General features: G+C 31.0%; 1 protein-coding gene across 1 annotated transcript in view; it reads right to left on the reverse strand.

Annotated features, from left to right (window-relative positions):
* LOC145658690 (kunitz-type protease inhibitor 1-like) overlaps positions 1–18,974 on the reverse strand; it is a 71,046-nt gene extending 52,072 nt beyond the window's left edge. Inside the window, exon 1 of the mRNA XM_081717115.1 lies at positions 18,965–18,974. Coding sequence (XP_081573241.1) covers positions 18,965–18,974 — 10 coding nt within the window. The remainder of the gene's footprint in view (positions 1–18,964) is intronic.
* Between the last annotated feature and the right edge of the window lie 661 nt (positions 18,975–19,635).

A 19,635-nucleotide genomic window follows, 5' to 3' on the forward strand; every position in this document is an offset into this window, starting at 1 on the left:
ACATTGCAACTCTGTTCTCTAGCTTTTATACACTAAGAAATAGCTTTTCAAAGCACTGTAATCGCCTTAAACACTGTTTCAGATCAAGAGATTCTACTTTAGGCTAAAATATAAATGATGGGAAAAATCTTTCAAAGATTTGAATTTAAATTAAAAAGACAATCTCTTGTATACTTTGCAATAAGTACATTGCAACTCTGTTCTCTAGCTTTTATACACTATAAAACAGCTTTTCAAAGCACTGTAATCGCCTTAAACACTGTTTCAGATCAAGAGATTCTACAATAGACTAAAACATAAATGATGGGAAGAATCTTTCTAAGATTTGATTTTAAGTAAAGACAATCTGTTGTATTCCTTGCAATAAGTAGATTGCAACTCTGTTCTCTAGCTTTTATACACAATGAAAAACCTTTTCAAAGCACTTTAATCGCCTTAATCAATGTTTCAGGTCAAGATAGTCTACATTAGACTAAAATATTAATGATGGGAAGAATCTTTCAAATATATGAGTTTAAGTAAAGACAATCTGTTGTATATTTTGCAATAAGTACATTGCAACTCTGTTCTCTAGCTTTTAGACACTAAGAAACAGCTTTTCAAAGCTTTGTAATCGCCTTAAACACTGTTTCAGGTCAAGAGATTCTACTTTAGACTAAAACATAAATGATGGGAAGAATCTTTGAAAGATTTCATTTTAAGTAAAGACAATCTGTTGTATTCCTTGCAATAAGTACATTGCAACTCTGTTCTCTAGCTTTTATACACAACAAAAAACATTTTCAATGCACTGTAATCGCCTTTATCAATGTGTCAGGTCAAGAGAGTCTACATTAGACTAAAATATTAATGATGGGTAGAATCTTTCAAATATTTGATGTTAAGTAAAGACAATTTGTTGCTTTCTTTGCAATAAGTACTTTGCAACTCTGTTCTCTAGCTTTTATAGACTATGTAAAAGCTTTTCAAAGGTTTGTAATCGCCTTAAACAAATTTTCAGATCAAGAGATTCTACTTTAGACTAAAATATAAATGATGGGAAGAATCTTTCAAAGATATGATTTTAAGTAAAGACAATCTGTTGTATATTTTGCAATAAGTACATGGCAACTCTGTTCTCTAGCTTTTAGACACTAAGAAACAGCTTTTCAAAGCTTTGAAATTGCCTTAAACACTGTTTCAGGTCAAGAGATTCTACTTTAGACTAAAACATAAATGATGGGAAGAATCTTTGAAAGATTTCATTTTAAGTAAAGACAATCTGTTGTATTCCTTGCAATAAGTACATTGCAACTATTTTTTCTAGCTTTTATACACAACGAAAAACCTTTTCAAAGCACTGTAATCGCCTTTATCAATGTGTCAGGTCAAGAGAGTCTACATTAGACTAAAATATTAATGATGGGTAGAATCTTTCAAATATTTGATGTTAAGTAAATACAATCTGTTGCTTTCTTTGCAATAAGTACTTTGCAACTCTGTTCTCTAGCTTTTATATACTATAAAAAAGCTTTTCAAAGTTTTGTAATCGCCTTAAACACTGTTTCAGGTCAAAAGATTCTACTTTAGACTAAAATATAAATGATGGGAAGAATCTTTCAAAGATATGATTTTAAGTGAAGACAATCTCTTGTATACTTTGCAATAAGTACATTGCAACTCTGTTCTCTAGCTTTTATACACTAAGAAACAGCTTTTCAAAGCACTGTAATCGCCTTAAACACTGTTTCAGATCAAGAGATTCTACTTTAGGCTAAAATATAAATGATGGGAAGAATCTTTCAAAGATTTCATTTTAAGTAAAGACAATCTGTTGTATTCCTTGCAATAACTACATTGCAACTCTGTTCTCTAGCTTTTATAGACTATGAAACAGCTTTTCAAAGCACTGTAATCGCCTTAAACACTGTTTCAGATCAAGAGATTCTACAATAGACTAAAACATAAATGATGGGAAGAATCTTTCAAAGATTTGATTTTAAGTAAAGACAATCTGTTGTATTCTTTGCAATAAGTACATTGCAACTCTGTTCTCTAGCTTTTATACACTACGTAAAAGCTTTTCAAAGCATTGTAATCGCCTTAAACACATTTTCAGATCAAGAGATCCTACATTAGACTAAAATGTAATTGATGGGAAGAATCTTTCTAAGATTTGATTTTAAGTAAAAACAATCTGTTGTATTCCTTGCAATAACTACACTGCAACTCTGTTCTCTAGCTTTTATATACTATAAAAAAGCTTTTCAAAGTTTTGTAATCGCCTTAAACACTGTTTCAGGTAAAGAGAGTCTACATTAGACTAAAATATTAATGATGGGAAGAATCTTTCAAATATATGAGTTTAAGTAAAGACAATCTGTTGTATATTTTGAAATAAGTACATTGCAACTCTGTTCTCTAGCTTTTATACACTATGAAAAACCTTTTCAAAGCACTGTAATCGCCTTTATCAATGTGTCAGGTCAAGAGAGTCTACATTAGACTAAAATATTAATGATGGGAAGAATCTTTCAAATATATGAGTTTAAGTAAAGACAATCTGTTGTATATTTTGCAATAAGTACATTGCAACTCTGTTCTCTAGCTTTTAGACACTAAGAAACAGCTTTTCAAAGCTTTGTAATCGCCTTAAACACTGTTTCAGGTCAAGAGATTCTACTTTAGACTAAAACATAAATGATGGGAAGAATCTTTGAAAGATTTCATTTTAAGTAAAGACAATCTGTTGTATTCCTTGCAATAAGTACATTGCAACTCTGTTCTCTAGCTTTTATACACAACGAAAAACATTTTCAATGCACTGTAATCGCGTTTATCAATGTGTCAAGTCAAGAGAGTCTACATTACACTAAAATATTAATGATGGGTAGAATCTTTCAAATATTTGATGTTAAGTAAAGACAATTTGTTGCTTTCTTTGCAATAAGTACTTTGGAACTCTGTTCTCTACCTTTTATATACTATAAAAAAGCTTTTCAAAGTTTTGTAATCGCCTTAAACACTGTTTCAGGTCAAAAGATTCTACTTTAGACTAAAATATAAATGATGGGAAGAATCTTTCAAAGATATGATTTTAAGTGAAGACAATCTCTTGTATACTTTGCAATAAGTACATTGCAACTCTGTTCTCTAGCTTTTATACACTAAGAAACAGCTTTTCAAAGCACTGTATTCACCTTAAACACTGTTTCAGGTCAAGAGATTCTACATTAGACTAAAATTTAAATGATATGAAGAATCTTTCAAAGATTTGATTTTAAGTAAAGACAATCTCTTGAATTCTTTGCAATAACTACATTTGATTTCTGTTCTCTAGCTTTATTACACTAAGAAAAAGCTTTTCAAAGCACTGTAATCACCTTAAACACTGTTTCAGATCAAGAGATTCTACTTTAGGCTAAAACATAAATGATGGGAAAAATCTTTCAAAGATTTGATTTTAAGTAAAGACAATCTCTTGTATACTTTGCAATAAGTACATTGCAACTCTGTTCTCTAGCTTTTATACACAATGAAAAACCTTTTCAAAGCACTGTAATCGCCTTTATCAATGTGTCAGGTCAAGAGAGTCTACATTAGACTAAAATATTAATGATGGGCAGAATCTTTCAAATATTTGATGTTAAGTAAAGACAATCTGTTGCTTTCTTTGAAATAAGTACTTTGAAACACTCTTCTCTAGCTTTTATACACTATGTAAAAGATTTTCAAAGCACTGTAATCGCCTTAAACACTGTTTCAGGTCAAGAGATCCTACATAAGACTAAAATGTAAATGATGGGAAGAATCTTTCTAAGATTTGATTTTAAGTAAAGGCAATCTGTTGTATTCCTTGCAATAAGTACATTGCAACTCAGTTCTCTAGCTTTTATACACTATGAAAACCCTTTTCAAAGCACTTTAATCGCCTTAATCAATGTTTCAGGTCAAGAGAGTCTACATTAGACTAAAATATTAATGATGGGAAGAATCTTTCAAATATTTGAGTTTAAGTAAAGACAATCTGTTGTATATTTTGCAATAAGTACATTGCAACTCTGTTCTCTAGCTTTTAGACACTAATAAACAGCTTTTCAAAGCTTTGTAATCGCCTTAAACACTGTTTCAGGTCAAGAGATTCTACTTTAGACTAAAATATAAATGATGGGAAGAATCTTTCAAAGATTTCATTTTAAGTAAAGACAATCTGTTGTATTCCTTGCAATAAGTACATTGCAACTCTGTTCTCTAGCTTTTATACTGTATGAAAAACCTTTTCAAAGCACTGTAATCGCCTTTATCAATGTGTCAGGTCAAGAGAGTATACATTAGCCTAAAATATTAATGATGGGTAGAATCTTTCAAATATTTGATGTTAAGTAAAGACAATCCATTGCTTTCTTTGCAATAAGTACTTTGCAACTCTGTTCTCTAGCTTTTATATACTATAAAACAGCTTTTCAAAGTTTTGTAATCGCCTTAAACACTGTTTTAGGTCAACAGATTCTACTTTAGACTAAAATATAAATGCTGGGAAGAATCTTTCAAAGATATGATTTTAAGTGTAGACAATCTCTTGTATACTTTGCAATAAGTACATTGCAACTCTGTTCTCTAGCTTTTATACACTATGTAAAAGATTTTCAAAGCAATGTAATTGCCTTAAACACTGTTTCAGGTCAAGAGATCCTACATTAGCCTAAAATATTAATGATGGGAAGAATCTTTCAAATAGTTGATTTTAAGTAAAGACAATCTGTTGCTTTCTTAGCAATAAGTACTTTGCAACTCTGTTCTCTAGCTTTTATGCACTATGAAAAACCTTTTCCAAGCACATTAATCGCCTTAATCAATGTTTCAGGTCAAGAGAGTCTACTTTTTTCTAAAATAAAAATGATGGGAAGAATCTTTCAAAGATTTGATTTTAAGTGAAGACAATCTTTTGTATTCTTTGCAATAAGTACATTGCAACTCTGTTCTCTAGCTTTTATATACTATAAAACAGCTTTTCAAAGTTTTGTAATCGCCTTAAACACTGTTTCAGGTCAAAAGATTCTACTTTAGACTAAAATATAAATGATGGGAAGAATCTTTCAAAGATATGATTTTAAGTGAAGACAATCTCTTGTATACTTTGCAATAAGTACATTGCAACTCTGTTCTCTAGCTTTTATACACTAAGAAACAGCTTTTCAAAGCACTGTAATCGCCTTAAACACTGTTTCAGATCAAGAGATTCTACTTTAGGCTAAAATATAAATGATGGGAAAAATCTTTCAAAGATTTGAATTTAAATTAAAAAGACAATCTCTTGTATACTTTGCAATAAGTACATTGCAACTCTGTTCTCTAGCTTTTATACACTATAAAACAGCTTTTCAAAGCACTGTAATCGCCTTAAACACTGTTTCAGATCAAGAGATTCTACAATAGACTAAAACATAAATGATGGGAAGAATCTTTCAAAGATTTGATTTTAAGTAAAGACAATCTGTTGTATTCTTTGCAATAAGTACATTGCAACTCTGTTCTCTAGCTTTTATACACTACGTAAAAGCTTTTCAAAGCATTGTAATCGCCTTAAACACATTTTCAGATCAAGAGATCCTACATTAGACTAAAATGTAAATGATGGGAAGAATCTTTCTAAGATTTGATTTTAAGTAAAAACAATCTATTGTATTCCTTGCAATAACTACACTGCAACTCTGTTCTCTAGCTTTTATACACTATGTAAAAGCTTTTCAAAGCTTTGTAATCGCCTTAATCAATGTTTCAGGTAAAGAGAGTCTACATTAGACTAAAATATTAATGATGGGAAGAATCTTTCAAATATATGAGTTTAAGTAAAGACAATCTGTTGTATATTTTGAAATAAGTACATTGCAACTCTGTTCTCTAGCTTTTATACACAATGAAAAACCTTTTCAAAGCACTGTAATCGCCTTTATCAATGTGTCAGGTCAAGAGAGTCTACATTAGATTAAAATATTAATGATGGGAAGAATCTTTCAAATATATGAGTTTAAGTAAAGACAATCTGTTGTATATTTTGCAATAAGTACATTGCAACTCTGTTCTCTAGCTTTTAGACACTAAGAAACAGCTTTTCAAAGCTTTGTAATCGCCTTAAACACTGTTTCAGGTCAAGAGATTCTACTTTAGACTAAAACATAAATGATGGGAAGAATCTTTGAAAGATTTCATTTTAAGTAAAGACAATCTGTTGTATTCCTTGCAATAAGTACATTGCAACTCTGTTCTCTAGCTTTTATACACAACGAAAAACATTTTCAATGCACTGTAATCGCCTTTATCAATGTGTCAGGTCAAGAGAGTCTACATTAGACTAAAATATTAATGATGGGTAGAATCTTTCAAATATTTGATGTTAAGTAAAGACAATTTGTTGCTTTCTTTGCAATAAGTACTTTGGAACTCTGTTCTCTACCTTTTATATACTATAAAAAAGCTTTTCAAAGTTTTGTAATCGCCTTAAACACTGTTTCAGGTCAAAAGATTCTACTTTAGACTAAAATATAAATGATGGGAAGAATCTTTCAAAGATATGATTTTAAGTGAAGACAATCTCTTGTATACTTTGCAATAAGTACATTGCAACTCTGTTCTCTAGCTTTTATACACTAAGAAACAGCTTTTCAAAGCACTGTATTAACCTTAAACACTGTTTCAGGTCAAGAGATTCTACATTAGACTAAAATTTAAATGATATGAAGAATCTTTCAAAGATTTGATTTTAAGTAAAGACAATCTCTTGAATTCTTTGCAATAACTACATTTGATTTCTGTTCTCTAGCTTTATTACACTAAGAAAAAGCTTTTCAAAGCACTGTAATCACCTTAAACACTGTTTCAGATCAAGAGATTCTACTTTAGGCTAAAACATAAATGATGGGAAAAATCTTTCAAAGATTTGATTTTAAGTAAAGACAATCTCTTGTATACTTTGCAATAAGTACATTGCAACTCTGTTCTCTAGCTTTTATACACAATGAAAAACCTTTTCAAAGCACTGTAATCGCCTTTATCAATGTGTCAGGTCAAGAGAGTCTACATTAGACTAAAATATTAATGATGGGTAGAATCTTTCAAATATTTGATGTTAAGTAAAGACAATCTGTTGCTTTCTTTGAAATAAGTACTTTGCAACACTCTTCTCTAGCTTTTATACACTATGTAAAAGATTTTCAAAGCACTGTAATCGCCTTAAACACTGTTTCAGGTCAAGAGATCCTACATAAGACTAAAATGTAAATGATGGGAAGAATCTTTCTAAGATTTGATTTTAAGTAAAGGCAATCTGTTGTATTCCTTGCAATAAGTACATTGCAACTCAGTTCTCTAGCTTTTATACACTATGAAAACCCTTTTCAAAGCACTTTAATCGCCTTAATCAATGTTTCAGGTCAAGAGAGTCTACATTAGACTAAAATATTAATGATGGGAAGAATCTTTCAAATATTTGAGTTTAAGTAAAGACAATCTGTTGTATATTTTGCAATAAGTACATTGCAACTCTGTTCTCTAGCTTTTAGACACTAATAAACAGCTTTTCAAAGCTTTGTAATCGCCTTAAACACTGTTTCAGGTCAAGAGATTCTACTTTAGACTAAAATATAAATGATGGGAAGAATCTTTCAAAGATTTCATTTTAAGTAAAGACAATCTGTTGTATTCCTTGCAATAACTACATTGCAACTCTGTTCTCTAGCTTTTATAGACTATGAAACAGCTTTTCAAAGAAGTGTAATCGCCTTAAACACTGTTTCAGATCAAGAGATCCTACATTAGACTAAAATGTAAATGATGGGAAGAATCTTTCTAAGATTTGATTTTAAGTAAAAACAATCTGTTGTATTCCTTGCAATAACTACACTGCAACTCTGTTCTCTAGCTTTTATACACTATGTAAAAGCTTTTCAAAGCTTTGTAATCGCCTTAATCAATGTTTCAGGTAAAGAGAGTCTACATTAGACTAAAATATTAATGATGGGAAGAATCTTTCAAATATATGAGTTTAAGTAAAGACAATCTGTTGTATATTTTGAAATAAGTACATTGCAACTCTGTTCTCTAGCTTTTATACACAATGAAAAACCTTTTCAAAGCACTGTAATCGCCTTTATCAATGTGTCAGGTCAAGAGAGTCTACATTAGATTAAAATATTAATGATGGGAAGAATCTTTCAAATATATGAGTTTAAGTAAAGACAATCTGTTGTATATTTTACAATAAGTACATTGCAACTCTGTTCTCTAGCTTTTAGACACTAAGAAACAGCTTTTCAAAGCTTTGTAATCGCCTTAAACACTGTTTCAGGTCAAGAGATTCTACTTTAGACTAAAACATAAATGATGGGAAGAATCTTTGAAAGATTTCATTTTAAGTAAAGACAATCTGTTGTATTCCTTGCAATAAGTACATTGCAACTCTGTTCTCTAGCTTTTATACACAACGAAAAACATTTTCAATGCACTGTAATCGCCTTTATCAATGTGTCAGGTCAAGAGAGTCTACATTAGACTAAAATATTAATGATGGGTAGAATCTTTCAAATATTTGATGTTAAGTAAAGACAATTTGTTGCTTTCTTTGCAATAAGTACTTTGGAACTCTGTTCTCTACCTTTTATATACTATAAAAAAGCTTTTCAAAGTTTTGTAATCGCCTTAAACACTGTTTCAGGTCAAAAGATTCTACTTTAGACTAAAATATAAATGATGGGAAGAATCTTTCAAAGATATGATTTTAAGTGAAGACAATCTCTTGTATACTTTGCAATAAGTACATTGCAACTCTGTTCTCTAGCTTTTATACACTAAGAAACAGCTTTTCAAAGCACTGTATTAACCTTAAACACTGTTTCAGGTCAAGAGATTCTACATTAGACTAAAATTTAAATGATATGAAGAATCTTTCAAAGATTTGATTTTAAGTAAAGACAATCTCTTGAATTCTTTGCAATAACTACATTTGATTTCTGTTCTCTAGCTTTATTACACTAAGAAAAAGCTTTTCAAAGCACTGTAATCACCTTAAACACTGTTTCAGATCAAGAGATTCTACTTTAGGCTAAAACATAAATGATGGGAAAAATCTTTCAAAGATTTGATTTTAAGTAAAGACAATCTCTTGTATACTTTGCAATAAGTACATTGCAACTCTGTTCTCTAGCTTTTATACACAATGAAAAACCTTTTCAAAGCACTGTAATCGCCTTTATCAATGTGTCAGGTCAAGAGAGTCTACATTAGACTAAAATATTAATGATGGGTAGAATCTTTCAAATATTTGATGTTAAGTAAAGACAATCTGTTGCTTTCTTTGAAATAAGTACTTTGCAACACTCTTCTCTAGCTTTTATACACTATGTAAAAGATTTTCAAAGCACTGTAATCGCCTTAAACACTGTTTCAGGTCAAGAGATCCTACATAAGACTAAAATGTAAATGATGGGAAGAATCTTTCTAAGATTTGATTTTAAGTAAAGGCAATCTGTTGTATTCCTTGCAATAAGTACATTGCAACTCAGTTCTCTAGCTTTTATACACTATGAAAACCCTTTTCAAAGCACTTTAATCGCCTTAATCAATGTTTCAGGTCAAGAGAGTCTACATTAGACTAAAATATTAATGATGGGAAGAATCTTTCAAATATTTGAGTTTAAGTAAAGACAATCTGTTGTATATTTTGCAATAAGTACATTGCAACTCTGTTCTCTAGCTTTTAGACACTAATAAACAGCTTTTCAAAGCTTTGTAATCGCCTTAAACACTGTTTCAGGTCAAGAGATTCTACTTTAGACTAAAATATAAATGATGGGAAGAATCTTTCAAAGATTTCATTTTAAGTAAAGACAATCTGTTGTATTCCTTGCAATAACTACATTGCAACTCTGTTCTCTAGCTTTTATAGACTATGAAACAGCTTTTCAAAGAAGTGTAATCGCCTTAAACACTGTTTCAGATCAAGAGATCCTACATTAGACTAAAATGTAAATGATGGGAAGAATCTTTCTAAGATTTGATTTTAAGTAAAAACAATCTGTTGTATTCCTTGCAATAACTACACTGCAACTCTGTTCTCTAGCTTTTATACACTATGTAAAAGCTTTTCAAAGCTTTGTAATCGCCTTAATCAATGTTTCAGGTAAAGAGAGTCTACATTAGACTAAAATATTAATGATGGGAAGAATCTTTCAAATATATGAGTTTAAGTAAAGACAATCTGTTGTATATTTTGAAATAAATACATTGCAACTCTGTTCTCTAGCTTTTATACACAATGAAAAACCTTTTCAAAGCACTGTAATCGCCTTTATCAATGTGTCAGGTCAAGAGAGTCTACATTAGATTAAAATATTAATGATGGGAAGAATCTTTCAAATATATGAGTTTAAGTAAAGACAATCTGTTGTATATTTTGCAATAAGTACATTGCAACTCTGTTCTCTAGCTTTTAGACACTAAGAAACAGCTTTTCAAAGCTTTGTAATCGCCTTAAACACTGTTTCAGGTCAAGAGATTCTACTTTAGACTAAAACATAAATGATGGGAAGAATCTTTGAAAGATTTCATTTTAAGTAAAGACAATCTGTTGTATTCCTTGCAATAAGTACATTGCAACTCTGTTCTCTAGCTTTTATACACAACGAAAAACATTTTCAATGCACTGTAATCGCCTTTATCAATGTGTCAGGTCAAGAGAGTCTACATTAGACTAAAATATTAATGATGGGTAGAATCTTTCAAATATTTGATGTTAAGTAAAGACAATTTGTTGCTTTCTTTGCAATAAGTACTTTGGAACTCTGTTCTCTACCTTTTATATACTATAAAAAAGCTTTTCAAAGTTTTGTAATCGCCTTAAACACTGTTTCAGGTCAAAAGATTCTACTTTAGACTAAAATATAAATGATGGGAAGAATCTTTCAAAGATATGATTTTAAGTGAAGACAATCTCTTGTATACTTTGCAATAAGTACATTGCAACTCTGTTCTCTAGCTTTTATACACTAAGAAACAGCTTTTCAAAGCACTGTATTAACCTTAAACACTGTTTCAGGTCAAGAGATTCTACATTAGACTAAAATTTAAATGATATGAAGAATCTTTCAAAGATTTGATTTTAAGTAAAGACAATCTCTTGAATTCTTTGCAATAACTACATTTGATTTCTGTTCTCTAGCTTTATTACACTAAGAAAAAGCTTTTCAAAGCACTGTAATCACCTTAAACACTGTTTCAGATCAAGAGATTCTACTTTAGGCTAAAACATAAATGATGGGAAAAATCTTTCAAAGATTTGATTTTAAGTAAAGACAATCTCTTGTATACTTTGCAATAAGTACATTGCAACTCTGTTCTCTAGCTTTTATACACAATGAAAAACCTTTTCAAAGCACTGTAATCGCCTTTATCAATGTGTCAGGTCAAGAGAGTCTACATTAGACTAAAATATTAATGATGGGTAGAATCTTTCAAATATTTGATGTTAAGTAAAGACAATCTGTTGCTTTCTTTGAAATAAGTACTTTGCAACACTCTTCTCTAGCTTTTATACACTATGTAAAAGATTTTCAAAGCACTGTAATCGCCTTAAACACTGTTTCAGGTCAAGAGATCCTACATAAGACTAAAATGTAAATGATGGGAAGAATCTTTCTAAGATTTGATTTTAAGTAAAGGCAATCTGTTGTATTCCTTGCAATAAGTACATTGCAACTCAGTTCTCTAGCTTTTATACACTATGAAAACCCTTTTCAAAGCACTTTAATCGCCTTAATCAATGTTTCAGGTCAAGAGAGTCTACATTAGACTAAAATATTAATGATGGGAAGAATCTTTCAAATATTTGAGTTTAAGTAAAGACAATCTGTTGTATATTTTGCAATAAGTACATTGCAACTCTGTTCTCTAGCTTTTAGACACTAATAAACAGCTTTTCAAAGCTTTGTAATCGCCTTAAACACTGTTTCAGGTCAAGAGATTCTACTTTAGACTAAAATATAAATGATGGGAAGAATCTTTCAAAGATTTCATTTTAAGTAAAGACAATCTGTTGTATTCCTTGCAATAACTACATTGCAACTCTGTTCTCTAGCTTTTATAGACTATGAAACAGCTTTTCAAAGAAGTATAATCGCCTTAAACACTGTTTCAGATCAAGAGATCCTACATTAGACTAAAACATAAATGATGGGAAGAATCTTTGAAAGATTTCATTTTAAGTAAAGACAATCTGTTGTATTCCTTGCAATAAGTACATTGCAACTCTGTTCTCTAGCTTTTATACTGTATGAAAAACCTTTTCAAAGCACTGTAATCGCCTTTATCAATGTGTCAGGTCAAGAGAGTATACATTAGCCTAAAATATTAATGATGGGTAGAATCTTTCAAATATTTGATGTTAAGTAAAGACAATCCATTGCTTTCTTTGCAATAAGTACTTTGCAACTCTGTTCTCTAGCTTTTATATACTATAAAACAGCTTTTCAAAGTTTTGTAATCGCCTTAAACACTGTTTTAGGTCAACAGATTCTACTTTAGACTAAAATATAAATGCTGGGAAGAATCTTTCAAAGATATGATATTAAGTGTAGACAATCTCTTGTATACTTTGCAATAAGTACATTGCAACTCTGTTCTCTAGCTTTTATACACTATGTAAAAGATTTTCAAAGCAATGTAATTGCCTTAAACACTGTTTCAGGTCAAGAGATCCTACATTAGCCTAAAATATTAATGATGGGAAGAATCTTTCAAATAGTTGATTTTAAGTAAAGACAATCTGTTGCTTTCTTAGCAATAAGTACTTTGCAACTCTGTTCTCTAGCTTTTATGCACTATGAAAAACCTTTTCCAAGCACATTAATCGCCTTAATCAATGTTTCAGGTCAAGAGAGTCTACTTTATTCTAAAATAAAAATGATGGGAAGAATCTTTCAAAGATTTGATTTTAAGTGAAGACAATCTTTTGTATTCTTTGCAATAAGTACATTGCAACTCTGTTCTCTAGCTTTTATACACTATGAAAAACCTTTTCAAAGCACTTTAATCGCCTTAATCAATGTTTCAGGTCAAGAGAGTCTACAGTAGACTAAAATATTAATGATAGGAAGAATCTTTCAAATATTTGATTTTAATTAAAGACAATCTGTTGCTTTCTTTGCAATAAGTACTTTGCAACTCTGTTCTTTAGCTTTTATAGACTATGTAAAAGCTTTTCAAAGCTTTGTAATCACCTTAAACACTGTTTCAGGTCAAGAGATTCTACTTTAGACTAAAATATAAATGATGGGAAGAATCTTTCAAATATTCCATTTTAAGTAAAGACAATCTGTTGTATTCCTTGCACTAACTACATTGCAACTCTGTTCTCTAGCTTTTATACACTATGAAAAACCTTTTCAAAGCATGTTAATCGCCTTAAACACTTTCAGATCAAGAGATTCTACATTAGACTAAAACATAAATGATGGGAAGAATCTTTCAAAGATTTGATTTTAAGTAAAGACAATCTGTTGTATTCTTTGCAATAAGTACATTGCAACTCTGTTCTCTAGCTTTTATACACTAAGAAACAGCTTTTCAAAGCACTGTAATCGCCTTAAACACATTTTCAGATCAAGAGATTCTACTTTAGACTAAAATATAAATGATGGGAAGAATCTTTCAAAGATATGATTTTAAGTGAAGACAATCTCTTGTATTCTTTGCAATAAGTACATTGCAACTCTGTTCTCTAGCTTTTATACACTATGAAACAGCTTTTCAAAGCACTGTATTCACCTTAAACACTGTTTCAGGTCAAGAGATTCTACATTAGACTAAAATATAAATGATGGGAAGAATCTTTCAAAAATTTGATTTTAAGTGAAGACAATCTCTTGTATTCTTTGCAATAACTACATTTGATCTCTGTTCTCTAGCTTTTATACACTAAGAAACAGCTTTTGAAAGCACTGTAATCGCCTTAAACACTGTTTCAGATCAAGAGATTCTACATTAGGCTAAAACATAAATGATGGGAAGAATCTTTCAAAGATTTGTTTTTAAGTAAAGTCAATCTGTTGTATTCTTTGCAATACGTACACTGCAACTCTCTTCTCTAGCTTTTATACACTATGTAAAAGCTTTTCAAAGCACTCTAATCGCCTTAAACACTGTTTCAGGTCAAGAGATTCTACTTTAGACTAAAATATGAATGATGGGAAGAATCTTTCAAAGATGTGATTTTAAGTAAAGACAATCTGTTGTATTCTTTGCAATAAGTACATTGCAACTCTCTTCTCTAGCTTTTATACACAATGAAACAGCTTTTCAAAGCTTTGTAATCACCTTAATTGAATGTAAGAACAGATTTGCATTTGCTTGCAATGTTGTAATTTGAAAACCTAGAATGTGTTTTCGTTTAATACTTTACCAGTTCGATGAAAACAGAATGTCTTGCACTGAATCAATGTTTCAAATGATTAGAAACATTGCACACTTTATTAAAACAATGAAAGAACAGATTTGCAACTACTTGCAATGTGGTAACTTGAAAACCTAAAATGTGTTTTTGTATAATCCATTACCAGTTCATTGAAAACAGAATGCCTTGCAATGAAACAGTGTTTCATACGATAAAAACCCTTGCACACTTTTTTATAGAATGAAAGTACAGATTTGCAACTACATGCAATGCTGTAACTTGAAAACCTAGAATGTGTTTTCGAATAATACATTACGAGTTGGTTGAAAACAGAATGTCTTGCAAAGAAACATTGTATAGGGCGATTAAAATTGTGTGAAACTTTCTTAATTGAATGTAAGAACAGATTTGCACTTGGTTGAAATGTTGTAACTTGAAAACCTAGAATGTGTTTTCGTATAATACATTATCAGTTGGTTGAAAACAGAATGTCTTGCACTGAAAGAGTGTTTCATACGATAAGAATCCTTGCACACTTTGTTAAAACAATGAAAGAACAGATTTGCAACTACATGCAATGTGGTAACTTGAAAACCTGGAATGCATTTTCTTATCATGCATTATCAATTGGTTGAAAACAGAATGTAGTGCACTGAATCAACGTTTCAGACGATTACCATCCTCGCACACTTTGTTAGAACAATGAAAGAACAGATTTGCAACTACATGCAATGCTGTAACTTGAAAACCTAGAATGTGTTTTCGTATAATACATTACCAGTTGGTTGAAAACAGAATGTATTGCACTGAAACAATGTTTCAGATGATTAGAATCCTTGCACACTTTGTTTAAACAATGAAAGAACAGATTTCCAACTACTTGCAATGTTGTAACTTGAAAACCTAAAATGTGTTTTTGTATAATCCATTACCAGTTCATTGAAAACAGAATGCCTTGCAATGAAAAAGAGTATATGTCTATTAGATCAATGGGAAACACTGTTAAAACATGTGCTTTTGTATAATTCATTACCAATTTGATGAAAACAGAATGTCATGCACTGAATCAGTGTTTCAGATGGTTAGAAACCTTGCAATCTTTATTAAAACAATGAAAGAACAGAATTGCAACTACTTGCAATGTTGTAACTTGAAAACCTAGGATGTGTTTTCGTATAATACATTACGAGTTGGTTGAAAACAGAATGTCTTGCAATGAAACAGTGTAAATGGCGATTAAAATGTTGGGAAACTTTGTTAATTGAATGTAAGAACAGATTTGCAATTGGTTGAAATATTGTAACTTGAAAACCTAGAATGTGTTTTCGTATAATACATTAGCAGTTGGTTGAAAACAGAATGTCTTGCACTGAAAGAGTGTTTCATACGATAAGAATCCTTGCACACTTTGTTAAAACAATGAAAGAACAGATTTGCAACTACATGCAATGTGGTAACTTGAAAACCTAGAATGCGTTTTCTTATCATACATTATCAATTGGTTGAAAACAGAATGTCTTGCACTGAATCAATGTTTCAGATGATTAGAATCCTTGCACACTTTGTTTAAACAAAGAAAGAACAGATTTGCAACTACTTGCAATGTTATAACTTGAAAACATAGAATATGTTTTCATATCATACATTATCAATTGGTTGAAAACAGAATGTCTTGCACTGAATCAATGTTTCAGATGATTAGAATCCTTGCACACTTTGTTAAAACAATGAAACAACAGATTTGCAACTACATCCAATGTTATAACATGAAAACCTAGAATCTGTTTTCGTATAATACATTACCAGTTGGTTGAAAACAGAATGTCTTGCACTGAAACAGTCTTTCATACAATAACAATCCTTGCACACTTTTTTAGAACAATGAAAGAACAGATTTGCAACTGCATGCAATGTGGTAAATTGAAAACCTAGAATGTGTTTTCGTATAATACATTACGAGTTGGCTGAAAACAGAATTTCTTGCAATGAAACAGTGTATATGGCGATTAAAATGGTGGGAAACTTTGTTAATTGAATGTAAGAACAGATTTGCATTTGCTTGCAATGTTGTAACTTGAAAACCTAGAATGTGATTTCATATAATATATTACCATTTGGTTGAAAACAGAATGTCTTGCGCTGAAACAATGTTTCAGACAATTAGAATCCTTGCACATATTGTTAAAACAATGAAAGAACAGATTTCCAACTACTTGCAATGTTGTAACTTGAAAACGTAAAATGTGTTTTTGTATAATCCATTACCAGTTTATTGAAAACAGAATGCCTTGCAATGAAAAAGAGTATATTTCTATTAGATCAATGGGAAACACTGTTAAAACATGTGGTTTTGTATAATACATTACCAATTCGATGAAAACAGAATGTCATGCACTGAATCAGTGTTTCAGATGGTTAGAAACCTTGCAATCTTCATTAAAACAATGAAAGAACAGATTTGCAACTACTTGCAATGTTGTAACTTGAAAACCTAGGATGTGTTTTCGTATAATACATTACGAGTTGGTTGAAAACAGAATGTCTTGCAATGAAACAGTGTACATGGCGATTAAAATGGTGGGAAACTTTCTTAATTGAATGTAAGAACAGATTTGCAATTGGTTGAAATGTTGTAACTTGAAAACCTAGAATGTGTTTTCGTATAATACATTACCAGTTGGTTGAAAAAAAGAATGTCTTGCACTGAAACAGGGTTTCATACGATAAGAATCCTTGCACACTTTGTTTAAACAAAGAAAGAACAGATTTGCAACTACTTGCAATGCTGTAACTTGAAAACCTAGAATTTGGTTTCATATAATACATTACCAGTTGGGTGAAAACAGAATGTCTTGCAAAGAAACATTGTATAATGTGATTAAAATGGTGGGAAACTTTCTTAATTGAGTGTAAGAACAGGTTTGCAATTGGTTGAAATGTTGTAACTTGAAAACCTAGAATGTGTTTTCGTATAATACATTACCATTTGGTTGAAAACAGAATGTCTTGCACTGAAACAATGTTTCATACAGTAAGAACCCTTGCACACTTTGTTAAAACAATGAAACAACAGATTTGCAACTACATGCAATGCTGTAACTTGAAAACCTAGAATGTGTTTTCAAATAATACATTACCAGTTGGTTGAAAACAGAATGTCTTGCACTGAAACAATGTTTCCAACGATTAGAATCCTTGCACACTTTGTTAAAACAATGAAACAACAGATTTGCAACTACATCCAATGTTATAACTTGAAAACCTATAATGTGTTTTCGTATTATACATTACCAGTTCGAATAAAACAGAATGTCTTGCACTGAATCAGTGTTTCAGATGATTAGAAACCTTGCAAACTTTATTAAAACAATGAAAGAACAGATTTGCAACTACTTGCAATGTTGTAACTTGAAAACCTAGGATGTGTTTTCGTATAATACATTATCATTTGGTTGAAAATAGAATGTCTTGCACTGAATCAGTGCTTCATCAAACCTGTTGGATGAGAAGAGAATGTCTGCAATGAAACACTTGTTTATGGTGATTAGAATCCTTGAACAATTTGTTAATACAATGAAAGAAAAGAGTTGCAATTACATGCAATATTTAAATTTGAAATCTTAAAATGTGTTTATGGCGATCAGAATGCTTGCACACTTTATGTTATGTCCGTCTGCATTCTGTGTTACACGTTTTACCTATTCCACATCTCCATCCGGATCCCCACCAGGTTTTCCAGTGAGCAGAGGAACAAAAAAAAACGAAGAGGAAGACACAAAGGATTTGGCTTGAGAGCTCATTGGAGAAGAGTTTGACTTTGTTTGCTAGACTTTGTGTATGACTTTGGATTTGTCACTTTATTTATGGTTTGTTTTGCCCCTTTGGTTGATTGCTGGATGATGTTTCTTTTATCTTGTATGTATATTGTCCTGTATATAGTTTCACACTGGTGATAGGGAGTGGCTGCCATTTTGTCTGGGTGTGGGTTTATCTTTGTTCTAACAGTGTAGCCAGTGTAGTCATTGTAAGTTTCTTTTTGTTAGCTTAGTCAGTCGTTTTGTTTCTAGTGTGGTTTGGTTTGTTGTGTTAGCCTTGGTCACTCCCGACACGACTGCACCAGTTTATTGACTTTAAAAACCAAACACTTGTAAATACACTAAATCTTTGCTGTCAACCTTGTCTGCTTCTTCATCCCATTACACATTTCTACTGTTGTACTACTCAAAACCCCATGTTACGGCCTCCCAGCCTAGACAGGGTCATAACAGTTAATACAATGAATGAAAGGAGTTGCAATTGTTTGCAATGTTTAAATTTGAAAATTTAGAATGTGTTTTCTTATAATACAATACCTGTTGGTTGAAAACAGAATGTCTTGCACTGAAACAGTGTTTAATGCGATTAGAACACTTGGAAACGTTTCATACAGTTGCAGAAATGAAAGAACTCAGTTGCAATTACTTGCAATGTACACATTGCAAACATGTTACAACAACCATGTCTGCAATGTGCATATTGCAAGTATTTGAAACTCTGCTCTTTCACCTTTGTCCATTATGAAAAACCATGTCAAAGCATTCTAAATGACTTATATGTTTCAGTGCAAGACATAGTTTTTGACCAAAATCTAAATCATATTAAGAAAACACTTTGTAACATATTTCAAGTGAAAATAGATTATCCAAGGGAAAACATGTTTGTAATGTGCACATTGCAAGTAATCGCAAGTCTGTTTTTTCACTTCTACCAACTAGAAAACAGTGTATCCAGGCATTGTAATCGGCTTCTACACTGTTTCAGTGCAAGACATATTGTTTTTAACGAACCTGTATAACTTACAATATGTTAAGAATACACATATTTCAAGTGAAAATAGTTTATCCATGTGAAAAATCTGTTTTAACATGTTTGCAATGCATATTGTAAGTATTTGAAACTCTTTCACCTCTGCCTGTTATGAAAAAGCATTTCAAAGCATTCTATCTGACTTATACACTGTTTCAGTGCAAGACATACTGTTTTTGACCAAAATCTAAATCATATTAAGAAAACACTTTGCAACATGTATTTTAAGTTAATCGTTAATCGATGTTTGTAATGTGCACATTGCAAGTAAATGCAAGTCTGTTCTTTCTATTCAGCCTACTATGAAACACTGTTTCTAAACATTATATTCAACTTATGAAGTGTTTCAGTGCAAAACATTGTTTTTAACC

Source organism: Electrophorus electricus, chromosome 7, assembly GCF_041902795.1.
Source record: "Electrophorus electricus isolate QZ-2024a chromosome 7, ASM4190279v1, whole genome shotgun sequence".
In the NCBI taxonomy this organism is placed as follows: Eukaryota; Metazoa; Chordata; class Actinopteri; order Gymnotiformes; family Gymnotidae; genus Electrophorus; species Electrophorus electricus.